The sequence below is a fragment of the Sciurus vulgaris genome, assembly GCF_902686455.1.
Source record: "Sciurus vulgaris genome assembly, chromosome: 7".
In the NCBI taxonomy this organism is placed as follows: Eukaryota; Metazoa; Chordata; class Mammalia; order Rodentia; family Sciuridae; genus Sciurus; species Sciurus vulgaris.
The window spans coordinates 67047579-67065683 of NC_136467.1; the positions used below are offsets into that span (position 1 = coordinate 67047579).

Sequence of the window (18105 nt, forward strand, 5' to 3'; positions counted from 1 at the left end):
CTCTTATTACTAGAGATGTGGAACATTTTTTCATATATCTATTGATTGCTTGTACATCTTCTTCTGTGAAGTGTCTGTTCATTTCCTTAGCCCATTTGTTGATTGAGTTATTTGTATTCTTGGTGTAGAGTTTTTTGAGTTCTTTATATATTCTGAAAATTAGTGCTCTATCTGAAGTATGAATGGCAAAGATATTCTCCCACTCTGTAGGCTCTCTCTTCACATTACTGATGGTTTCCTTTGCTGAGAGAAAGCTTTTTAGTTTGAATCTATCCCAGTTGTTGATTCTTGCTTTTATTTCTTGTGCTATGGGAGTTCTATTAAGGAAGTCTGATCCTAAGCCAACAAGTTGAAGATTTGGACCTACTTTTTCTTCTATAAGATGCAGGGTCTCTGGTCTGATTCCGAGGTCCTTGATCCAATTTGAGTTGAGTTTTGTGCAGGATGAGAGATAGGGGTTTAGTTTCATTCTGCTGCATATGGATTTCCAGTTTTCCCAGCACCATTTGTTGAAGAGGCTATCTTTTCTCCATTGCATATTTTTGGAACCTTTGTCTAGTATGAGAAAATTGTATTTATTTGGGTTTGTGTCCATGTCTTCTATTCTGTACCATTAATCTACCTTTCTATTTTGGTACCAATACCATGCCGTTTTTGTTACTATTGCTTTGTAGCAGAGTTGGAGATCTGGTATTGTGATACCCCCTGCTTCGCTCTTTCTACTGAGGATTGCTTTAGCTATTCTTGGTTTCTTATTCTTCCAGATGAATTTCATAATTGTTGCTCTATTTCTGTAAGGTACATCATTGGGATTTTAAGTGGAATTTCATTGAATCTGTATAGCACTTTTGGTAGTATGGCCATTTTGAAAATATTAATTCTGCCTATCCAAGAACGTGGGAGATCTTTCCATCTTCTGGGTTTCCTTTAATTTCTTTCTTTAGTATTCTGTAGTTCTCATTGTAGAGGTCTTTCACCTCTTTTGTGAGATTGATTCCCAAGTATTTTATTTTTTTTATGCTATTATGAATGGGGTAGTTTTCCTAACTTCTCTTTCTGAAGATTCATCACTTATGTATAAAAATGCATTGGATTTATGAGCATTGATCTTGTAACCTGCTACTTTACTGAATTCACTTATGAGTTCTAAGAGTTTTCTGGTGGAATTTCCAGGTTCCTCTAAATATATAATCATGTCATCTGCAAATAGGCATAGTTTGAGTTCTTCTCTTCCTATTCGTATCCCTTTAATTTCTTTGGTCAGTCTAATTGCTCTGGCTAGAGTTTCAAGGACAATGTTGAATAGAAGTGGTGAAAGAGGGCATCCCTGCCTTGTTCCAGTGAAGTCCACATTATCTGAAATGAGGATGGATACTCCAGCATTTTCGCTGTGTCCGTGTGCATGGTATGTTTTTTCATACCATGAATATTTTGTCTTCAGTGTCAAAATATATAATATATAATATTTTATCTTCAGTGTCTGAAGTTCTGTCTTCCAGGTGTTCTATCCTATTGGTTATTCTTTCTATGGAGTTTTTAATTTGGTTTATTGTTTCCTTCATTTTAAGGATTTCTGTTGTTTTTTTTTTTTTTCTTCAGTATCTCTAACTCTTTATTGAAATTATCTTTTGCTTCCCGTATTTGCTCTTTTAACTGTTGATTGGTGTGATCATTTAATGCCTGCATTTGCTCTTTCATCTCCTCGTTTGCTTCCCTGATTGTTTTAATTATGTACATTCTGAACTCCCTTTCTGACATTTCTTCTGCTGTGCTGTCATTGGGTTTTATTGATATAGTATCTATCTAGGTTTGTTTGGGACATTTTCTTCCCTTGTTTTCTCATATTGGTCAGATATCAGTGGTATTCTGAGATATTGCAGATTTCTTCTATTGGTTTATAGTGTCCCTGTAGATTTCCAGTATATCACCTCCCAGCCTTCAGAAGCCTGAAGTCTTGAAGGAACTTGATAATGCAGTGCTTCTGAAGAAAGTTGCCCCTAGCCTGCTACTTGTTCCAGGGCTTGGAGCTGGCTCTGTGGGGAAAGGCTGTCACTGGGCTGTATGCTCCAAGAAGCTGGCTATGGAAGGAGCCTGCCGCTGGAGGGAGCAGGGCTTTCTGGGGAAGACTCTAGCTACCCTGCCCTGCTCTGAGAAGCTGCCCCTGTCCGAACCTGCCACCGGGGCTGAACTTCACCCGGTAGTGGAGACTCACCCCGTGGCTCTGTGTTAGTCCGAGTCTCTCAATGTCTCCCTTTCTTCTTGAATCCTGGGTTCTGGAGCGACAGAAGCAGTCACCCTCTAGTCTGCCATCTTGGATCAATAATAACTTTCTAAAAGTTAAGACTTTGGGACTTTAAAGGGACATTTCTAACTTTAGATGGAAATGTTAAACAAAAAGACTGAAAATTAGTGAACTAGGAATTCATCATAAGTTGTTAGAAATAATTTCTTCATAGTAAACCCAAGGAAAGTAAAAGGAAGGAAATAAAAAGTTATGAAATTGAAAACAGTCAAAAATTGGTTATTCAAAATGATAACCAAAGTTGACAGTCTTTCCTGAGATGATTACACAGTTAATACTAAAAGTAAAGAATATGACTTCAGATGCTATAGATATTAGAAAGGTAAGAGAAATTTTCAAAAGGTTTGTGCAAATAACTTTAACTTTTGCATTGAATATTCCCTTCCCCACCAAAAAAAAAAAAAATAAACCCTAGGGAAAACTTAATAAAATTCACTAAATGTTTAAGAACAGTAAATTGGATAAATGATTTATTACTTAGTTAGATGTTGGAATATTCCATTGAACTGTGACAATGCTTATTAGTATGGATGATCTCAGAAACAATATTGAGCAAAAGAAGCAAATTGCTAAACAATAGAAATAAAACATTTAGGAATGTAAGCATACATTTAAAACTCAAGGGAAACTAAACAGTGTATAATATAGGCTTTGTATACTTGTGTGGAAGATATTTATAAGCAAGGGGATGCTTTATCTAAAAGTCAGAATAATACTGCTAGAGAAGATGATGTAACTGTGGGGACATGTAGGATTTTTCTAAAGTACTAGTCATGCTGTAATTCTTAACCTGAGTATGTTTTAAAAGTATTCCTTAAATTTTATATATTTGTTTTGTATTCTCATTTGTATATATACCTCAGTTTTAACATAGAGGAAGAACTGAGACACAGGTGATTGAAATAATTTTCTAATTCAACTGAATCACCTTACCTCTATTTCTATAGTCATTTTGGAACTGGTTGAATAAATTACTTAAAACACTGTTTGAAAAATCAAGTGACCTCAGAAGACCGTCTATGCCAATAATCCAGTCCAGGGATCCATTAGGTTTTAGTTGGTGGATTATTACTCACGTAGCATCATTGTACCAGTTTGATCGCCATGGAGTCCCAGCTGAAATGGTAAGATCTTTTTATTTATTTATTTTTAACTTTCTTATACTGTCACTTAATATGTACTTTTTAAAATGAAGAAAAAGAGCAGAAACAACAAAAAGTTAAATCATATTCTATAGTAATAAGTTCTTTTTATGTATGGATAGTGTTTCTCTAGACATGTTAAAAATTATAAGGTTTCTATTTATTTTTCTTTGTTTTAGTACAAGGGTTTGAACCCAGGGGCGCTTAACCACTGAGCCACATCCCTAACCCTTTTTTTTTTTTAAATATATATATAGATTTATTTAGAAACAGGGTCTTGCTGAGTTGCTTAGGGCCTCACTAAGTTGCTGAGGCTGACTTTGAATTCACAATACTCCTGCCTCAGCCTCCCAAGCCACTGGGATTATAGGTGCGTGCCACTACTCCCAGCAAGGTTTATATTTCTATTGTTTGATTAAGGAAAGGCAATTTCTAGAGGCTTGCATCCAGTCCCTCTGCTTAGTAGTTGTGTGACTTTTGAATAAATTACTTAGCCCTTTCTGTTTCTCTCTTCCCTTATCCTAAAATCATGCATTTGAATTGTTCCAGAGGTTCCAGAATAGCTTTTTTTTTTGAGGGGGAGGGTGGGTATTGAGGATTGAACCCGAGGTCCTCTACCTTTCCAGCCCTTTTTATTTTTTATTTGGAGATTGGCTTCTCACTAAGCTGCCCAGGCTGGCCTTGAACTTGTGATCCTCCTGCCTTAGACTCTAGAATAGCTGGGATTACAGTTACATACCAATACCCCTAGATAGAAGAGAATTTCTTTAGAGATGCTTTTCTTAAAGATATTTTAATCTGCTCAGTGACCATGAAGTTTGCTTCAGATAGGAAGATTTTAACTAGTATATTATTTTCTAGTTAGGTCTAGTTACAGACATTCTTTTAGTAATGCTTAAAAAACCACTGTGAATAAAAACAGCTGGTAGATGTATTGATTTGAAGTCCTATTTGAATATATTTCTTTTGCATTCAGAAATTAATAGAATTACATCAGCCCATCAGTTCTATAAAATAAACATCTAGAATCTTAAAGCCAACGTGTCTGTATTTTTTAAATTGGTCTTTTTTATGGGAATGATCCACAGTGTAACTAGTCATTGGATCTACCTGAGAGTTTTTAAGAATTCAGACTTCTAGGTCTCTACTCTGGAGATCCTAATTCATTAATCTGTTTTGAAATTTGGGAATCTTTATTTTTTAGAAAAGTTCTTTGATTTTCATCCTCCATGAGATATCAGAACCATGGCCTTGAATGTTTTTATGAAACATTCTTCAGTGAGCATAACAGATTCTTTTCTTTAGAGTACTAGACAGACTCACTCCTGAGATATAAGCATTATCATTTATCTTCCTTTCCAATCTAATTCTTCCAAATACATATTCCTCATTTTAATCAGTATATATAAATATGGTAATCAGTTAAGCACTTGTGAGTTCCTGTTGTATGCTATCATAATAATTGGTGCAAAGCATGAAACAGATTATGCCCCTTGCTTCAAAGAACAGTGCTTTTAGTTTATTAATGCTTGTTAGAACTGAACTAACACTTACTAGAGTGAGTGGTATATTTCAAGAGTGGTCGATATTAACCACACAGATACTCCCAGTGTGGTAGGTATTCTAGTCACGTTAATATATAACTATTATTATTGTAATGTTGAGTTGTACTGATACATAACAACTATACAGTTGCAGTACTGAAACCACTATTCCATTTTATACAGAGAACTCTGGAGGAAATTTTGCTTCTATTTGCACTGAATTGAAATAGTAAATTGTCTGTGTTTAAAATAGCTCAACTTTTATCTTTTACTATTTATCAACAGTTTCTATGTGGTTTTCTTTTTCCAAGACACTTAACATTTTTAATCTTAAGTCTTTAAATTATGTGGAATGTTTTAAAAGGAAAGAGCCATATTTGAAAAAAGAACATTTCATATGATACACATGGTAAGAATAAGTAATGCATATTTGTATGTGCACATGTAAAATGAATTTTTATTATATGAGTTCTCAGAGTTCCAAATATTTCTTAATTTCTTTAAAGAAAAACTCAAGCCTTTTTTTAGCAATAGTTTTCATTTGGTACAAAATACATGTTACATTTGCAGCGTATTTAATACCTCACAATGGCTATTCAGTTTTTAACATCAGTGAAGTGTAAAGAAATAGGTAAAAGGGTGGTTTATCCATTTCACAGGTAAAGAAACTGAGTTGCACAGTAATTAATTATCACACTGTTTTATCACTCAGGTAAACTTAATGTTAGAGTTCTCCTAAGGATTACCTTTTATAAATAGGTCTTTGGTAGGGTGGCCTTTTGTTCTAGTTTGCCACCAACACTCCTAGTTTATTCCTACTATCCCCTCATCCTATTTGATTAGTTTTCACTTTTACTTTCAAAGATGTCTCTTGTTGGTAAATCAGATAGTCATCCTAATCTGAACAAAAAGGCATATTGGTTTATTCTTTAAGCAGGAAATTATATAGAATGTTAATTTGGGTCTGAGATACATTTGGATCATAATTTTGAAAATTGCCAAAATTATTTTTTCTCATGTGTTTTCTTAGCCAACTATACTAGAGAATGTGGTTGTGCAATAAGCATGCTTAATTCTACTAAAAAATAATCTGGTGTGGAAGATGATCTGAATAATGGTTAGTCATGTGTTCTTTACCAGAGAAATGCCTCTAGTCTTCTGATAGCATGGGGATGTTTCATTTTTAAAAATGTGAACTGATTTGCCCTGAAGGTTAATGTGAAATCTTTACATCTTAAATAGGTTTCAGATATGTTTAATTATTTTTTATTTTAAAAGTTTTTGTAGCTTGGCATTTTTCTGTACGTGGATTTAAATCACAAAATTAGCCAATTTCTTATTATAAGCCTTTAAGAAAAATTTGATATTTTACTTTGCGTATTAGAAGCTTTAGATTTTCATACAGTCTGTTTAATGCTTTTCCTCTCAATCTAGATGAAAATGTGTTATCCTCTCACAATCCCTGTCATCTATTTTAAAACCAAATACAATTAAAGAGGAAAATTCCTTTTGGGCATTGCAGGGGTCAGTTTAACAGTGCTCTCCCTGCCAAGAACATAGGGCAGTCAGTCAGGCTAGCTGATGCTCGTTTGAAACATCTGAAATGGCAACCAGATAAAAGGTGTGGAATGTAACCCAGATATCCAGTGTGCTGGAAGCGGAGATTGAGGGAATCAGTTTTATATTTCTGGTGGGTTACTACCTATACTAAAACTTAAATGGGTATCTTAGTTTTAATGGTGGGATAAGAAATAGCAAACATAGGTCCAAATTATTTCCTACTTAAATTAACTTGGTTTTTAGAAATAAGGCTATAGTGGTATAACTTAGTATGTAGAAGAAAGCGCTATAGCGGCCCATATTTAAATTTTTTTTGAAAGAAAAATATTTTGAGTCTCTTTGGTATATGTTCTCTACATTTGATTTAGGAATGATTCTTTCTTTTTTAGCCAATTTTTGTTTAGATCATAGCCACAGTGTTGATTCATATTGGTGAAATCCTCTGGGTAAGAATTATACTACTTCTGTATAATTCTTGTGGTTCAAATGGCTTGATAGAACAGAACAATTGAAATTTGCTCATTAACACTAATTGTAAAGCTGAAACTTCAATTATATCAACCCTGTCATGTTCCTGCTTACTTATCCCTAGTAGTGACATTTCTTAATTAAAAAGATGATATAAAAATGAATTGCTGAATTCTGAGGGAAGTCTTAATAGGAAAACAATCAGTTACTGATGCATGGTATAAAAGAGGGAATGCTGAACCAGATCAACTTAGATTTGAACCTATTCTCTAACTTGTGCATGTATGACCTTTCTGAGACTTGTGTTTTCTCTGAAGTGGGAACTGTTTCTGAGGAAGTAATATGTGAAGAACCTAACACAGTATATATATATATATATATATATATATATATATATATATATATATATAAAATTCATATTGATACAACAAAATGGTCTCCTTTTTGAGGGCCAGCTACCAAGTTTGGAGGCTTAGTCTATAAGACTGTCCTCATTTCTGATATCTGTTGCAATGCTGGGGGTTTCCCAGAGTATCCTCAGATTTGATAATTCGCTAGGACTCACAGAAATCACTGAAAACTGTTAAACTCATGGTTGTTGTTTATTACAGAGAAGGAATAGAGATTCAAATCAGTTAAAGGAAGAAGTACATAGGACAGTCCAGGTAGAGTACAAAATGTGGAGCTTCTTTTGTCTTCTCCCTGTGGAGTCCAGACACATTAATCTCTGGGCATTAGTATATTGAAAGTACACAGGGAATTCGCGTATTTTTGAGGTTAGCTCACTCAGAGACCCAAGACATGTCACATTATTGGTCTTTGGATATGACCAACCCCTAATGTAAGATGATATGGGTGTGGGTAGTCTCTACTCTCAGTCACATTGGAATACTATCCAACGTGACTGTGGCCTAACCAAGATGATCCTAACAGGCTTAACATTCTAAGGGCTCAGAGATTATCTCACAGAGGCCAGATGTTCTCTTTGGAAAGGGCCAGATTCTTTACTCCACCTTCCTTCCTGTTAAAATATTTTAAAATATTTTTTTGCATTCACTTTACTTACATGAATGTATTTCAAAAAGTCAGTAATTCTCTTACTGAAATTAATTCATTATATTAGTAATTGATGTATAACAAAAATGTAACTGCTTAAAACAACAATCATGTATTATCTATATTCAGTTCCTGAGAAGCATTTAGGAGCAGCTTAGCTGAGTGGTTCTGCCTAAGAATCTTTGAGGTTATAGTCAACCTTTCAGCCAAGGGCTTCAGACTCAAGATAACTGGGGCTAGCAGATCTACTTCTAATCTCACATTTGGGAGTAAGTTTCAGTTACTTACCATTTGGACCTCTTCAGGGAGGCTCATAGTATGGCCTTTCCCAGATCTAGTTAACAAGAGAGTGTAGTCAAGGTAGAAACTTTGTTGCCCTGTAACCTTATTTTGGAATTGACTTATTGTCACTTGTATTGGTATTGGTAGTCTATTACTGACAGACCAACTTGGTATGATGTGAGGGGGGGATTTCATAAAGCATGAATATCAGAAAGCAGCAGTCATTGGGAACCATCTTAGAGGCTGGCTACCACAGTAACTTTGCACTTTTATTAAAGAAATATTTATTTAGTGATGTTTGCATTTTATATCAGCATTGTCCTATTATTTAAAATATTGAATGTGCCTTATTTGTCATTTGAGTTTTTCCTTATGAACCCCATACGTATATGGTAGAGTAGGATGAGAGCCTGTGCTTTCACTCTTTAAGGCCTCTCCTTTACTGAAGTCTTAAATACTTTCATTCTTTTTTTCACCATCAGAATCTGGTATTTCCAATGTTCTTTCTTTGCTTTTAGTTTTAATAGATGTCCATATATCTAAACCTCTAAGAATTCAGTGTCCTTCAGGCTTTTCTATTGGAAAAGTGGAATTGGTTTCAGTTCCTAGGTGTTGGGAAAGTTCTTTTTGGGTTTTTCCTTATTGTAGAGAGTATTCCACATAATTAGTTGCCAGACAGGTAACCATTGGCTAAATGAGGATAGTACTTTGTACAATTTTCCTTATTTTCTGTGTAAAATTTTTTGTTATTTTGTTTAATAAGACATGCTGTCTCAGAGCCATTATGAATTAAATGAAGGAAAAAAATCTCTAGTGAGTAGTTGGAGAATAGGGATGAATACCTAGCATAAAAATTTTGAAAAAAATAGAGATATGTAAAGGGTTTTTTTCTGTTAGATTATATCTTACAGCAGATTAAATATTTAATATACTTATAATACTGTAGAACCACCACTTTGAACGAAACAGCTCCCAGTAAGGTTCATATTAGATTAGAATACGTGGAGATTTTTTCCTTCCAAATCTTTCAAATCTTTGCCAAAGTAATATTAGATATTCAAGAAATTGCAGTGATTGATGTATATTGGTAGAGAAAATGTATTTTATACTTAATATGTTATACCATAATTTTAAATATATGCATAATCAAGAGCAATAATTTTGATGTTGCATTATTTTCTTCCTTTCTAGAGACAAATGGAATCAAATTGGAACTTTGTGGAAGAACTGCTGAAACAGTCCATGAATGTTCAGGTATGCAATTAAAATGAGACCATTTGTAGACTTTAATCAGTTTTTATGAATTTTATTTATAGAAACCAAGCAAACCATTAAAATGATTTAAATAATAATTTAGTTATTAAAAACTTGAGGTAGAATCATTCTGTGAAGGGCCAACTCACAGTAGTTTCTGTTAGTGACTATCCTTTAAAGATTTTTATTTCCAACACTGAAGTTGTCAGTTAAAGGATGAAGATGATTATCCTAGTTGGTGACTTTGACAAAATGTATTCAAAATAAATGGTAGATGCTTTAGAACTATAAGCCATTCCTTGACTGTGTGATATCAAACTAGAAGACCAGATGAAGGAGATAGTTAGTGGCATTGGAAATTCAGCTATATCCTCATCACAGCAGGAAGGTGACTTGCCTTGCTGAGCAATTTGTCTTACAGGCTTGAATCACATTCTAACTGATAAGGTCCCAGTTTCTGAGCACTCATTTCATACCTTATCATTTTTATTTCTGCAGAGCTGTTAATGTAGTGCTTCATGGCCCAGAGGTCAGACTTGACCTCCTTTTAAAATAGTTTTAAATTTGCTATCACATCTTTAAACATGTTGTATTGTAACTCTTTAAAGTTTTGTAATATAAGTTGTCATTCATGTTAGAGTTTGTGGAAAATTATAGTAAAGAATATTTTTAAATTTGAGAAATAAATTAATTTTGATTAATGAAGATTGTTTAAAAGTTGAAGAGGAATGAAGAAGAAATACTGCATTATAATATTACTTTATGTGTGTGTATACTTAAAATAGACATCTTTGAAAATCATTTTAACTACTTCAAATATTCTATTAGTTATTAACTTTCTAAGGTCAAACCTTAGAAATACCTGTACTTTTGATATGTATCTTACTTATTGTGAGCTAAGTATTCTAACTTAGTATTATAAAAAATTGAAGTTCTATCAGAAATGGTAGGACCATTATTCTTTTAGTATCCTTTTCTTAACCACTGTAAAAGTTTTGGCTTACTCATATTTCTTTCTTTTTATTTTTATTTTTCTATTTCATTTTAATTTGACTTCTTCACTCTTTGAAAACATAACAATTTAGCAATTCAAAAATTTTCTTATGAATTTTTAAATTTCAGAAATGTAATTACTAAAATGCAGTTGTGAAATAATAGCTTTTTAGTGGTCATTGTCATTTGCACCAGTTAATTATTCAGGCTTAATGTCCTAACATAGCTTAATTAAAACCGAATAAAAAGAATTTCAGTGAAGTCTGAATAGTATTATTTTTCTGTTGGGAATTACTGTGTCTGAGCCAGTAACTAGAAGCTTTAGTTTTCATATTGTTGTTAATTACTTGTATCCTTCAAATTTCCTTCACCTGGACTTCTGTTACCATCATATTTAATAATTTTTAAACTTCATTTCAACTCTGAGAGTTGTATTATTTTATTTTTTTATCCAGCCAGTTTTTAAATTACAGAATATTTCTTAGGAGGCTCTAAAAGTTTATATGTATGAATAAACAAACAAATCAACAAATAAACCCATACTTGTCCAGGACAACAGGAAAGAGATTTGTCATCATCTCTGTTCTGTAGAAAAGTTTGCTTTTTGTCTAAGACATTGGAAGCCCTCTGTAAACACTTTAGTTTTTTATAAATTAATAATTTTTTCTATTTGGATTTTGACTCCAATTTTTATTTATTTTTTTTATGGTGCTAGAGATTAAACCCAGCACTTTCCACATGCTAAGTAGTCATGTGCTCTTTCATTGAACTATATTCTAATTTTGATTTTAAGTAAAAGAAACTCGTTTGCTTGGGATAAGACTTCTTAAGGATAATGTCACACTCATAGTATGATAAAACTTCTTCTGACACTAGATAATATACTTTTACAATTTAGCAAAGTATTTTAATCATGGCAGTTGAAACTGTTTTGAAGATAAATGTAATTCTTGAAAGCATGTTAGATGACCAATCATCCCACTTTTCTTTGGTTTGGGGTTTCAATGCCAAAACCAACAAAGCTCTGAGTAAACCAGGATGACTCAAGTCAGTCACCCTTGATCCAGAAATCTTTATAAATTTAGTTCTTTAATAAAATCAAAGTAATACCTTTCTTGTGATAGAAGGAGTTATTATAATATTTGGAACATAGTGGTCTTCTGGTTCAGTCCAATATTCATTCAATTTTATTCTGTCTTGATGGCATCCAATTATATTCTATAAGTAGTATAGGACTACTTACTGGAATTCTTGAAAACAATTTTATGGTTGCAGTAGGTGGTCACAAAGAATAAATGATATGTTTGGAATAGAGCTATCAGTTTGATTATATCTGTTTTACCCCCGTTCAACTAAATTAAAGTCTGAAAATGCTTATGTACTTTGACATGATTTCCAACAGTGAAAAAGTCCATTTGCTATGGAATGATAGGTTTGTTTAAAAAAAAAATACCTTCCAAATACATAGCAATATTCAAGTAAAATTGGTGAACATTCCTGTCGTTTTAATTAAGCAAATAATATTTTAGAAATTTTTTTTCTAACACAAAAGGATCTTCCAGAAGCAGACATTGAACTTTAGATTAGTAGAAAGCATATATATATTCTTTCACTTAATATTTAGGACAATCTTATGTAGTGATAGCATTGTTTTCATTTTATACCTTAAGAGACTAAGGTCCAAAGGGGTTGCAAAACTTTCCAGGTTCACCCAGTTAGCTAGGAAGTGGGGGAACTAGGATTTGTGATCATATATGTTTGATTCCACTGTTAAACCTCAAAGCACTGAACTTTGCAGGAATCTTAATAAAACTCCTTTTCTTCATTATTTCTAATTTAACATTTCTTTGCTGTTTTGTGTTTGACTAGTAGACTATTTTGGTTTCTAGATCTGTTTTGGATATATTTATGCAGAGCATCTCTATTTTTCCATGATTATATTGTTTCCCTCTCCAGTAAGTGTATGATGGGAAAATAAAAGATAAGAAGCAATTAGTATACTCAGGTGTTTTCAGATATTCCTTCCAACCACATATTAGCTGTATTGTAACTTTTTTAAATGAATTTGAGGAAGCATATCTGCTATTTCTCCTACTGCTACTCCTGACTGTTGTGTGTTCTTGATTTACCTATTTGGATTTGAAGATGGACAATTCCTTTCTTTAATTTTACTGATGCTCATGTGCATACTTTTTAAAGGAAATTTTTAAAATAAGGAGAAATAGTTGAAAAGAAAGGAATGGTTGAATATACAGGTTGTGAAAATGTAGAATATATAATATGCAATCTGTAATTGACTATAATCTAACAAAGCACTTACTTTCTAAGTCACACTCAACTAATTGATTACCTATCCAACCAGAGCTGTGGAGAATGATATTTTAAAGCCATTTCTTTTCATTTACATCTGCAGGCACTAAGAAAGAAAGGAGAAGAAATACATTTCTTTTCCTTTATAAATAAATAAATAAGTAAAATTGATCTCTTGGTATGCCATTTAATTTCTTCTTGATTGCATACATTACAAAGAATGGGCTCTGGACTCACAAAGACCTTGTTTCAAATTTTGATCTTGACATTAAGAACAATCTTGATCAAATCTGGTGTCCACTAAATATTTGTGTGTTCCCTTTCTTCTGTTTTTGGCTAGAATATTACATCTAACCAAGACTTCAGCATCATAAATCCTAGCTCCTAACCAAGTGGGCTTGAGTAAACTATTATAAATCGTGAATTCCAGCCTTTTTTTTTGTTTCTTTTTTATAAAATTAAGGTATTAAAACTGGGGTGGTATGAAATGTACTTGAACTAACACATGTAAAACATGTTTTATGATGTCTGATACATAGTTGTCATTCATCCTGTTGCTTTTCCCAAACTTTACTTCTTTTTATGGTTTCAGCATGATTTTGTGGATTTTACATGGTAAAACAAGTTTCAGATGCCAAATAAAACCCTTCAAAATAAACTGTTATAACTTACTTTTTTACCTTGCAGATATAATAAAATTAGTATGCTTTTCATCCAGTTCAGTAGTATAGATAGGAACAAATATGATCCTAGATCTTTGCTTATGTTTTCAAAATAAAATCCAAGAATGTTCATAATGGACAGAACTTTGTCTTTTTAGTTAAATGAGTTTGTCTGTTAGAGAATCTAAATGTTTTCTTTAAGTCATACAGCTAATTGGTGAAAGAAAGCACCAGACCCAAGTCTGTTTTGTTGATGAAATATTTATGGAGACTTTTGGGTGAACCGAGTAAGTTACTGGCCCTTGAGACATTATCCTAGCCCTTGAGAACATACACTTGGTGGCAAATAAACATTAAATCTAACAAGTGTTGTGATATAAGTATGCGAGAAGGGTCACTGCCTAGTGGAGAATTACGAAGTTTCCTAGAAGTTTTGAAGTTTGAAGTGTCTTTAAAGGGTTAATAACTAAGAGTTTGTTGTTTACTGGTGGTTGCGATTCGAAAAGTTTAGTACCAAACTCATTGTTTTCTTCTATACATATCTACTACTTTTGTTAGTAACCCAACGTTATTGTATATAATCTGCCTGCCCTCTCAGTGCCCTAATGTCCTTACTCCTAACAGTTTCTTCTACTTACCTTACCTGTCTCCTCCCATGCTTATGTCCTACGTTTTTCATTTCTGTTCTGCCCATCACCTTTGACATTTTCATTTTTCTGTCCTCTGGGTCCTGACTCTCCTCCTTAAACAATGTAGATTACAAAACTCATTATTTTAGCCACTCCATTGTAAACATCTTTAATTAGTTAAGTCTTCTCTGTTTTAAACTTGAAAAGCTTACTCCTCTTCTACCTTCCCCACTCTTACCCACAGCTGAATATTACTGGAGAAAATCAAATAATCATTCTTTCTGATTTGTCTGATATCAGATTTTTCATCATAAATCTCAAGTGGCAGTCAACTCTGGAATGTTTGCTTTTTTACCTTCCATAATGACTTGTTTCAGAATTTCTCTTTAATGCACAATTCAATGCAGGCTCTGCCCTAATCCATGTAGTTGAACATCTTGCCTGCTAAATCACTGAGAAGATAGAAACCAGTCTGAGCAGTACTTCTCTTTTTTCCTTCAAATCTCCTGATGTGTTAACATGCTTTGTACATGGTTAACCTCTCAGACTAGTTTTCTGTTATAATGGAAGTTTAACTGGTTCTATCAAGAACTAATTCCTTTCCCTGTGCTCTGGATCTTGGTTTTCTCTCCTGTTCTGGGACTTTGTATATCTCTAAAGTATTTGTACTTCCTCACCTCCCGTTATCTCCTTAGCCAACCAAAGTTGAGCTTTTCTTCACCATACCCAATGTATTAGTTTTTTTTACTGCCGTGACTACAAGGACCCAACCAGAACAACTGTAGGGGAGAAAAAGTTTATTTAAGGGCTCAGGGTTTCAGAGGACTTAGTCAGTAGAAGGCTGGCTCCATTCCTCAGGGCTCGTAATGTGGAACATCAAGGTGGAAGAGTGTGGCAGAGGGAAGCAGCTCACATTGCGAAAGCAGAGATTCCACTTGCCAGATACAAAATATATACTCCAGAACCACACCCACAATGTCCCACCTCCTCCAGCCACACCCTACCAGCCTTCAGTTACTACTCAGTTAATTCCTATCAGGGGATTAATTCAGTAATTGTGTTAAGACTGTCACAACCCAATCATTTCTTCTCTAAACCTTCTTTCATTGGCTCACGTGAGTTTTTGGGAGACACCTCACATCCAAGCCATAACACTCAATTATTTCATCATAACTGTGAGTGATGTTTTTATATTTTCCAAGGATTCTTATTTCTTCTAATTTTTCAGCAGCATTCAACCCTGTTCACCACTGTTCTTTTCTGAGATATTTCTCTTGACTTCCAGAATATCTGATTTTATTCCTGTTTTCTTGTCCACTTATTTTTGCATATAGAATTGTCTGCATTTGCTCAGTATCTAAATGTTAGAATATCAAAGGGTTCTCTGTTCTGAATTCTTTTCATATTTCTCACCTTATATAGTCACCTTATCTAGACTTTTAACTCTAAAAACAATTAATATGATGTTAAAACCCAGGTTTATGTCAACAACTGACTTTGCCCCTAAACTCTAAACCCATATGTCAGATTGTCCACTTAATATCTCCTAGATGCCCTGTGATTTTCCTCCATGTTCTCCTTCCTTAGACTTTACTATTTCAGGAATTAATACCATTAACCCATTTTCTTATGCCAAAGCTTAGAAGTTTTTCTTAATTAATATCTTTCCTTCAAACTTTAGTGTGATTCATTAATAAATACCATGGCCTCTTTTCCAAATGTTTTCTCAGATAAGTTGTCTACTTCTCTGAGTCTTACAATTTCACAAAATTGCCTCCTACCTGTTCTCTCTGCTTTCATTCTTATCCCCTATGGTCACTTTGTATAGGTGATTCAAAGCAGTATTTTTGAAACAATCTGATCATATCACTTCCATGCTTTTACTCTTCCAGTGACTGCAGTGTAAACAAGACAAAATCCAAACTTCTTACCAAGACTGGTAAAGCCTTAAATGAGACATAGTCCCTGTCTAACTCTGACTTGATCTTATAATATCAAATTACTTCTTATTCAAGAATTTTCCACTGTTTTTGACTGTCTTAAATTCTTCTAGGTTCTTAAATGTTAGGCTCTTTTTTTGTTCACTTATTTAGCTCAAATGCCTTCCCTCAAGTCTTTATGCTTAATCACACCTGATCAAATTATGATGACTCATCTTTACTAGTGAGTACCACATTACCCTGCTTTGTTTTATTTTTTTTTCACAGCAGTTTTAACTGTTTGAATGTGCCTTGTTTTGAGTATCCATTTCTCTTTTCCTTCCTCAAGGGGTAAGCTCTATTAGTGCCAGTACTGTGGATGACTTGCTCATTGCTCTATGCTTACTACCCTAGAAGGGGGCCTTGTATGTAGTAAGCTTTAAATATAGTTGGTCATCGACTGGAATTCAGGGGTGTGTTACTTTTTATTCATTGTGTGGTCATTTTACCATCGAAAATTGGATTAAAATATCTCCTTTTTTTTTTTCCCTCCTTCCTTTTCCTTCTACTATCTCCTGAAAGGTTAAAATGTACTTTGCCAATTCTCTACATTTTAAAAGAACAACTCTTTGAACCCTGTACAAGAATTTAACTAAGTACTTAAGTATGACCAGGCCCTCTGAAATTGTATGCATCTTAATTCTTGGATCATTCTTGCCACTTCTTTTTCATATGGATTTATTTTCCATTCTTTGAGTTTCTAACACCATGCATTTATGAAACACTACTGTATGTATTAAGTAATTGAACCAAAAGTCAAATGGGGTAATGTAATTTCCTTTACCCAAATATGTTAATGATCTCTAAAATTGTTTTTAGGAGTGTACCTTATGTTAATTTAGACATTCTTGTCTGAAGACGAGAATGGCTATGATTTTTTGATATATATTCATATTCGTTTTAGCTGCAGGTTATTCAAAACATTATTCAGTGATAATGTTCAAGTTTCCAGAGCCCTTTTATTCCTTCCTAACTTCAGTTTATTTTTTAGGATGGTATACTAGAAGAACAATTACGGATGTATCTTCACTGTTGTTTAACACTTTGTGATTTCTGGGAACCAAACATTTCTGTTGTCACCATTCTATGGGAATATTATAGTAAGAACCTGGTGAGTTAATAGATTATAGGATTTGCTCCAGGAATTTGAAGGGTCTATATATCATACATGAGGGGCTTTTTATGATTTAATTATGAGCAGCTATCATTTTTTTCTTAAGTTAATTTTTGTTCATAGTATGGAGTAGTTTTAACTTTCAAAAACATTGTTTATAAGAAATCAGCCTATACACGACAGCATTTGGTGTCCCTTTTCTCTTCAGAGTGAGTATAAACAAAGTGGCTAAAATTATAGCAGAAATATTTTTTTCTAATCCTCATTTTTAAGTTTTCTAATAACAACTGATTGCTTGTGATACATTGAATAGATACTGCTATCCTGAATAAGATACCATCATAGCACCTAAGTAGTTCTTATCACAGATCACCTATTTTAAGTTGGCCATGGGGATGAGTAGTATTTTCCAACTACAGAAGAAAAAGATCATCTAGGCTGAAGGAACAATATGGATAAATACATGAAGATATGGAAGAACAAAGTCTATTCCTATCATGTTTATAGTTCTGAATGATAGACCTGGAGTGACAATGGAGAAAGAAAGGAGATAAGAAGAATTAAGATGGTAGTTTTGGTAGACTGATAGACTATGAAGGATTGTAGATAATGTACATTTGAGTTCTTGTTTTTTCAGGAGACATTGGAAAGCAAGGATGTGACATATTAGGTTATGTATTTGAGAAAGTTTTTGTAAATGAATTGGGTACACATGAATTAGTCTGTTGTAGTTGTATGAGATAATACTGTGGCCGAGGATTAAAATAGAGACAATTAATTTTAAAAGGGGAGGATGAATTTGGAAGATAA

The 18105-nt window shown here is 33.4% G+C and overlaps 1 protein-coding gene across 2 annotated transcripts in view; it reads left to right on the forward strand.

Moving 5' to 3' along the window:
- MMS22L (MMS22 like, DNA repair protein) overlaps positions 1 to 18105 on the forward strand; it is a 137681-nt gene that overhangs the window by 21414 nt on the left and 98162 nt on the right. For both annotated transcript variants that reach the window (XM_079147122.1, XM_079147123.1), the window contains 3 exons: positions 3250 to 3426; positions 9546 to 9608; positions 17173 to 17292. In XM_079147122.1, the coding sequence (XP_079003248.1) occupies positions 3250 to 3426; positions 9546 to 9608; positions 17173 to 17292 (360 nt within the window). The remainder of the gene's footprint in view (positions 1 to 3249; positions 3427 to 9545; positions 9609 to 17172; positions 17293 to 18105) is intronic.